The sequence below is a fragment of the Odontomachus brunneus genome, unplaced genomic scaffold (assembly GCF_010583005.1).
Source record: "Odontomachus brunneus isolate Ranch 3 - 2012 unplaced genomic scaffold, Obru_v1 Obru_scaffold_039, whole genome shotgun sequence".
NCBI lineage: Eukaryota > Metazoa > Arthropoda > Insecta > Hymenoptera > Formicidae > Odontomachus > Odontomachus brunneus.
In genome coordinates, this window is record NW_022639489.1 from 1,216,602 (window position 1) to 1,224,707 (window position 8,106).

Below are 8,106 nucleotides of genomic sequence, written 5' to 3' on the forward strand. Positions count from 1 at the left end.
GTGGGGTGCCAACTTCATACACTCAATTACATTGACGAATTGCTCAACTGTTGTGCAACTGTTGAGTTCGCTGAACGCACCCAATGATACGGTAGTGCTGAATAGCGCTAATGATCTGGTTTATATCGTGCACTTAATACGCGTACTAGTTAGTAACGCGTAATAGTAACTTTCTATTAGATAACCTTAATATCGACAATGCATATCAATGGCGACGCATTCAATCAATACAATACGTTTTCTTGATGAGTATTATACCAACTTAATATACCGTTGTTTATATATATCGTCGATATTAAGATTATCTAATAGAATTACTATTTAGTACGCGTATCAAGGCCACGATAAACCAGGGCAATAGCGAGCTCCCCGAACGCATCCTCTGTCTAGATTCTCTCTGGTTTCCGATGTATGCGAGAAAATGGCTAATTACGCTAATATAGCTAATTAAAAATGGCGTAAAGTTAATTAAAAGAAACAGAACAACGAAAAGTAATATTTACATATTATATTTACATATAAACCTTTTTTTTATTTGTCGTCCGGTTTGTTAAAAACAAGAGTATATCCGCATTTTCCGCAATAATGCCGGTCTTCCATTGCGGCCATAAATACACCTGCGCCGCATTGCTCCATCGGACATTCCCGGCGCAAACGGTGGATTTTACCGTTTTCATCCACCTATAAAATGTGTTTTACAATGTATTTAGATATTTCACGACTCAATGATAAAAAGCAAATAAAGAACTAATCGAACAAGCAAATGGTTACCTTGTAATATTTTAGTACAGCAAGCTTAACTTTCTTCTTTTTGTGCTTAATTTTTTTTGGGGTGGAATAATTCTTCTTCTTGCGCTTCTTAGCACCACCTCGCAAGCGCAATACCAGATGAAGAGTAGATTCTTTTTGGATGTTGTAATCTGATAAAGTCCTTCCATCTTCTAATTGTTTACCAGCAAAGATTAATCTTTGTTGGTCAGGTGGAATTCCTGAAACACCATATGGGACGTTTTGTTTAGAACTTGATAATAATTTACATTTAGATTCTAACAACATACAAAAAGCTCGATGAAACTATTTGTAAGAAACCTCACCCTCTTTATCTTGAATCTTGGCCTTAACATTTTCAATGGTATCAGATGCCTCAACTTCAAGGGTAATAGTTTTACCCGTGAGAGTTTTCACGAAGATCTGCATGATTGGAGGATTCTGTAACATATTGTATTTTTCGTTTATGTCATATAGTTTATCAAACTGGAATCTTGGAATCTGATTTGAAGCTAGAGCTAAAGAAAACAACATGTCATGTCTCAGATGTCTAAACAAAACATTTGTGTCCTTTATACGCATATTATATACTTTTATGTAAATATGAATGCTGGTAATTCCATACAAAGGAGATACTTCTTTTTTTTTTCAAGATATTTTTATTTATGAAACTATCAATATACATCAATAACTTAGACATCTATTTAAGTAACAATTTAAGTAACAATATTAATCTTTATTTTTTTTTAATTAAAGAAGAATATATAAAGAATTAATTATGTGATTGGGATTGCCATAAGAAGTCTGTTTGCTTTAACTGCATAAAGTTATAGCCTTTGTTTTTTAAATGAGTATATGAGCATTTCCTATTTAACGATACAAGTCGACATATTATTAGTCGACAAATATTACTCTATTTTTATTACTTATTGAACATGAGACAAAGACAGAATAACGCTTATGTCGATTTGTTATTAAATAGAAAGCATCTGATCTAATATTGAAAGGAGAAGAAACAAATTTCTAATGTAGCACTAGTTTAGCTAAAAAGAACAAACATAATATTTATTCCCTTTCAATGACATAATTTATTTCTCACACACTTTCATCTAATATAAGAAAAAAAACAGATATTTTAAAATATATTGTTAGATAATTAAATTTAATCTAACATTGAAAGAAAAACAGTTCCAGTGCAGCACTAATTCAGCTGAAAAGAACAACCTGTTCTTTTACTGACTCTCACAGAAAATAGATTATAAGATGAAGATTTTCAAATGTATCATGTACCTTTCGCCCAATTATTATTTGTGATATGTATCGTATAACATGATCTACAATATATAAATAATCAAATGTACAAGAGCAGGGTTAGCACAGGTTATTTCACACTACAATATTTCGTCTACAATGTTGACTTGCAGAGCAAGAAGGAGCGAGGTGACCAAAGAACATGGAAGCCACCGATTCTAACCTAAGTGGCAAACGCGAAACCGCGAAACGAAGATAATCTTGTGGATATTCGTACGATTACATCATTTCTATTTCGTTGAAATAAGCGATCGAATGTAATTTTTGCGATTCGTTCAGTTAATCGCAACGTGTGTGTTGGAACAAGCGTATGCTGCTTCAACAGTATTTGCATATTGTCGCAATCTGTCACATGCCGAGTGCAGCAAGGCATGTACAGACATCGAAAAATCCGACATCTTTCGCGATATATTGCTGAATTAAATACAATTTAGCAGAAACCAACTCTTATTTTCTACAAATTATAAGAAACCAAATCTCAGTTTACCTCTACCGCAGCATGCGAACACGAAAAGAAGTAACGGAACCACGATTCAGCAGCCTTAGGGTGCTATTACATGAAGCGCAGAAACGTGAAAATGCGGAAGAGAAAATTTTACTAGATCCGCTACGCATTCCGCGTCTGTTTTGATTGCCTAAAGGCCGATCTACATTGATCGTATCGTAGCGTCGTAAGCATCGTGCAATTCGTTGTAGAAGTTGGTCAAATCCAAACTTCAACGATTCTATTAGCATGTTCGACTGGGTTAACCCACTCTGGGTTATTCAGCCTACGTTTATTGGTCGAACAAGTATTTATAAGCTTTATGATTGGCTAGTAGAGACTTATGACGTCATTAATCGTTCTCGGAGCGATTAAGGCCCAGTTCCACAATCTCTAGTTAACTTAACTGACTAGTTATTCTATTGGACTTAACCAATCGCATTTAGCGTTAAGAAAAGTTAATCAGAATTAACCAATCATTGTTGAGACTTAATCGGTAGTTAAAGTTAAATCGAGGTTGTGAAACTGGGCCTAACTCACTGCCAGTACTGAAATTCTATAATATACTAACATAAACTATAGATTTTCAGTACTGGCAGTGTATTTCGGAACGCAACCTAAACTAAGGTTGCATTCCAAAATGTTTTTTTTTGAGGAAAATTTTACTCAATATCTATAGTTCACGTTACATATACTATAAAGTATCGAATAAAATTTCCTCAAAAAGGATGTTTTGGAACCTAGATTGCTAAGTCCCAATCTACAATAGGTGTAATAAGCTTTAAGCCGTAAGAAATTGATCAATCATAATTGATTATTCCTCTATAATTCCAGTGAGATTGTTTAATTTCTTAAAGCTTACTACACCTATTGTAGATTGGGACTATTTCACAAATACATGATACTTTTTCATAATTTAATTTAGTGCTTCTAGTTTTTCTAAAATGTAATAACGCATTGTTCAGTAATATTATTGTTACATATTTTACGAAACTATATTACCCAATACTGTTAAAACCGTCTTAAATTCATCTTCAGATGATAAACGGATCATTTCATTGGCTGTAGAATATTTGAATTGTCCGAATCCGCCAAAACGAAATTTTGATAGAAAATTTGGGACAATACCTCGTTGACACGAAATGTTCTATAGGACGAAGCACGGGGCACCGTAATACTTGAGGTCTGCACTGCGGTCTAACGTATGAGCCTATAAAAGCTCGGCAAGCGCGTAGCGTGCTTTCAGATGACGATACGTCGAGGTTGTCTGGACATGTGTGGGCTTTGTGCTGGATAGGAAGAAGTAGAAAGAGCTGGTGCACGCACAGGACGACATTGTGTTCCCGGGGACATACGCATCGAGAAGTTTTCAAGCGTTCCAAGAAGTATGAAGTACATTTTAGTCACAGGTGGAGTTATTAGTGGCGTTGGCAAGGGTGTCATCGCCAGCTCGTTCGGCACTATCCTCAAGCACTGCAACATCCATGTGACGTCCATCAAAATCGATCCTTACATTAACATAGACGCCGGCACCTTCTCCCCGTATGAACATGGTGAGTAGATCGACGTTCACGTCGACACGTGGTTATCTCAGTATCCCAACAGATAGTCAAAATAATGTTAATCTAATGTTAATCTGATATCAATCTAATATTAATCTAATTATTTTGACCAAATATTAACCAAATTTCCGTTTTTTCTGTCAAAATGACGTCAGACTGACATTATCTTGACTATCTGTTCTACTTGGGATTTTCCTTCAATTCGAAATACTCGAAAAGAAGAAAAGGGTATGACGCGGTCATTAAAGAGACGGATGGGTAGAAGAAGGGTCTCGTGCACATGCGACGACACGATCCTCATATTTTTTTCAAAAAGCGTTCTATGTAAAAATTCAACTATCACATTCGCGATAAATTCGATCTTTTGCGCTACCGGCGTTAGACGAAAACGTATGAGCTCGAGAAATTTCTGAATCTTTATCTTTCATCGCTTGACGCAGATGTTCCATAGTAATTTCTTCAATTTTAATGGTAGAAGTGGATTTTTCATTCTCTTATTCGAATATTTTCTAGCAACAATATACAAGAATGCACACTTCGTGTTCTGTTATCAAGAAACGATAAGAAGAAACTATGAGTAACGTCATTTAAATAAGATATGCTTTTGTCCAAAGTCGAACAAAAATAGGCTAATTAGACACTCGTCATAGATCTACATTTTATGGCGGTTCTAGCCATGTGCTCGCACCGCCATTTACCGCCAATTTACTTCGCAATCTCTGTTGCAACTTGACACGTGGTGTGTGTGTGCATGCGTGCGTGTGTGTGTGTGTGTATGCACGCGGAAGCCATCAAATGTCTGCGCTTAGTAGAAATAAGCAAAAAAGTTCACTAAACGCTTTGCGCTCGTTATCAGTAGTTTTTATAACTGATGTAAGGTCTTCTGTTGAACATCATTAACGCTCTCTCGTCGTGTTTACTAAGCGCTCATCGTTTCTTTCAACATCCTTTTAATACACTAGATCGCTTAGTAAACGTGTTGAATACGCGTAACCGCCGAGAGTCGTTCAGCGAAAAATCAGCAGCTTAACGTAAAACGTTTGTTGAGCTTTTTCTGCTGAACGCAATCATTGGGCGCGTTCAGCGGAAAAAGCGCTCAGTGAGTAATCAACGATTATTGATTCTTACTGTTAAATCCCTAAATCTAGACTAATTATATTAACGAATTGTTCAACTGTTGCACAACTGTTGAGTTTGCTAAACGCACCCATTGTTTGCATGCGTTCCATTTATCTTTAAGATCCATATTCTCGTTCCTCTTTTATCTATAAAAGTGCCTCTAAAAGAGGTTTAGGAACCACTTGATTAGCTGAGAAGCTATATTCAAGGCACTTTTATCTAAAAGATAAAAGAGGGTTTAGAATATGGGCTTAAATGTACAAGAATAGAATGACAATGTCAAATAGTGTTGCATTATTAGCGCGCTTTCCGAACGCATCCTAATTATCATTACGCTCACTTCGGAGGTTTTCATGCTGAAAGCACAATATCCTGTATTTTCCTTCGGAATTTAAATAAATTTATAGCAAAGATGGAATGATGTTTTTTTTATCAATACAAAAACTTCTAAAGTGCGCGAGTACAGTCTATAAGCATTGCCGAAATAATTCTATATTCAATGCATTGATACAAGAGCTTTACACTCAACAAGAGTTTTACACATAAAATCTTACGAGTGACTTGTTTTTTGCATTTATTCTTTCTGCATTTCAAGATAAAACAGATGCATATTTAGAAAATATAAAAACTGTATTATGAGGATGTTAGATATGCAGGAATATATAAAAAATAAAAAAACTTTTTTACAAAATTTTTTTTGCTTTTAATACAATATTTGATGCCTTTCTATGGATTGATACTTGTTATAGATGAAATTTAATGCATTAATACATTAAAAGTAATTAACATTGATATAATTTACTTTAATTGTTATTATAACTACTATAATTATTGCTAATATAATATCTTCACTCTATTTTGTATTTATCACTTGCTGCTGCAAGTGCTATTTAATATCCAATGAAACATTACACTTCCATTGTTCCGAAAAGACAAACAATTATTCCTCGAAAGAAAACACACTCGTGTTACTGTTCCTCTACTTTATATAGCTTCACATTCCATGACAATACATTCCAATGACAAAGCTTTTTGAATGATATAACAGGAGAAGTTTATGTACTCGATGATGGTGGAGAAGTGGATCTTGATCTGGGCAATTACGAGCGCTTTTTAGACATTACTCTTCATAGTGATAATAACATAACAACAGGAAAAATTTATCAATATGTTATTACAAAAGAGAGACGTGGAGATTACTTAGGGAAGACTGTACAAGGTATAAATCACCTATGATATTGTTTAAAAACATGTGTAACATGTTGTACAAATGAATTAAAAGAATATACTGTTTTTCTTTTTTAAGTGGTACCTCATATCACTGATGCTATCCAGGAATGGGTAGAGAAAGTTGCAAATCAGTCTGTAACAGAGGATGGATCTATACCAGAGGTACTGTTCATAAATAAAAAATATCTTGTTATATAATATTAAATAATTTCATATATATACTTTGTAAGAAAGAAAGAATGTTAATATTTATTTTTCGACTTTTAATAAAAAATCTTAAAATTGGAAACTTTATAAATAGAACTGGAAAAATGAACACACACGCAGACTTTCTCTTTAATTTAATTGATCTTTTTATATGTTTTTAGATACTTTTAAATACATATATTATTATATTTATATGATTATAGACTTAAGTAACTGGTTAATAATTTTAATATTTTTCTAATCATTTATATATTCTTTAAATAGGTTTGTATAGTGGAATTAGGCGGCACAATAGGTGACATCGAAGGAATGCCGTTTGTAGAAGCATTTAGACAATTTCAATTTAGAGTAAAAAAAGAGAACTTCTGTGTTGCTCATGTGTCATTGGTGCCACAGGTAAGAGCATTCTTATTTAAATATTACATTGGCAATTTAAATTTGATGATAAAATTATGTGATTAATTTCGATGGAAAATTAACTTCTTTTCTAACTTCAACAGTATTAATTTTGCGACCTATGGTCATTAAGGATTTTTTTACTTAATTTAACGAGTTTATCTTGCAAGTTCTACAGGCTCTCTTTAAAACACTATATATCTACTAAAATACAAATATTTCTTCCAGCCAAGATCAACTGGTGAGCACAAAACAAAACCGACACAATCTAGCGTGAGAGAGCTACGTGGATTAGGTTTGTCTCCTGACCTCATAGTCTGTAGATCAGAAATGCCTATTGGCGACTCTGCCAAAGAAAAAATCTCCAACTTTTGCCATGTAGCTCCAGAGCAGGTAATTATCGGAGATATTTCTTTTAAGTAAATAATTATCAGAGATATTTCTTTTAATAAATAATTATCAGAGAAATATTTGTTAATTACATGTAATTACCACAGAAAAATCAATTAACAAAAAAAATGATACATAAAATTTAAATTTTTAATTATATAATCTCATAAAAAATATTTTTTATTAATACAAAGTAATATAAAATGTATGTAATGTAAATTAATTCTTTGATCACTGTCCAGGTTATAACTATACATGACTTGACGTCCATATATCGAGTGCCGCTTCTTATGGAACATCAAGGTGTCATAGAATTTCTGAATGACCGATTACAGCTACAAATAGGAATGCCGCGTCCGCGTTGCTTTATGAGGAAATGGCGAGACTTAGCGGAACGCGTAGATCATCTGCGTAAAGATGTTAATATTGCTCTGGTCGGCAAATATACAAAACTTGAAGACTCTTATGCGTCTGTTACGAAAGCGTTGCAACACGCTGCTATTGAAGCCGGATATAAATTGAACTTGACTGTAAGATGTCGTAATTGTTTGAAGTATTACTATACATTTTGCACGATCATATATATATATATATATATATATATATATATATATATATATATATATATATATATATATA

At 33.6% G+C, this 8,106-nt stretch overlaps 2 protein-coding genes across 2 annotated transcripts in view; one reads left to right on the forward strand and one right to left on the reverse strand.

Annotated features, from left to right (window-relative positions):
- Positions 1-493: 493 nt before the first annotated feature.
- On the reverse strand, positions 494-2,700 carry LOC116844134 (ubiquitin-40S ribosomal protein S27a). The gene is made up of 4 exons (XM_032815298.1): positions 2,567-2,700; positions 1,095-1,209; positions 772-989; positions 494-681 (listed from the first exon to the last, which is right to left on the reverse strand). Exons 2-4 carry the CDS (start codon positions 1,195-1,197, stop codon positions 532-534), a joined length of 471 nt encoding a protein of 156 aa, XP_032671189.1. The 5' UTR covers positions 1,198-1,209; positions 2,567-2,700; the 3' UTR covers positions 494-531.
- Positions 2,701-3,794: 1,094 nt separating this feature from the next.
- LOC116844054 (CTP synthase) overlaps positions 3,795-8,106 on the forward strand; it is a 7,595-nt gene continuing 3,283 nt past the window's right edge. Inside the window, exons 1-6 of the mRNA XM_032815147.1 lie at positions 3,795-4,116; positions 6,293-6,463; positions 6,551-6,636; positions 6,946-7,077; positions 7,306-7,470; positions 7,710-7,997. Of these exons, the coding sequence (XP_032671038.1) occupies positions 3,951-4,116; positions 6,293-6,463; positions 6,551-6,636; positions 6,946-7,077; positions 7,306-7,470; positions 7,710-7,997 (1,008 nt within the window). The 5' untranslated portion in view covers positions 3,795-3,950. The remainder of the gene's footprint in view (positions 4,117-6,292; positions 6,464-6,550; positions 6,637-6,945; positions 7,078-7,305; positions 7,471-7,709; positions 7,998-8,106) is intronic.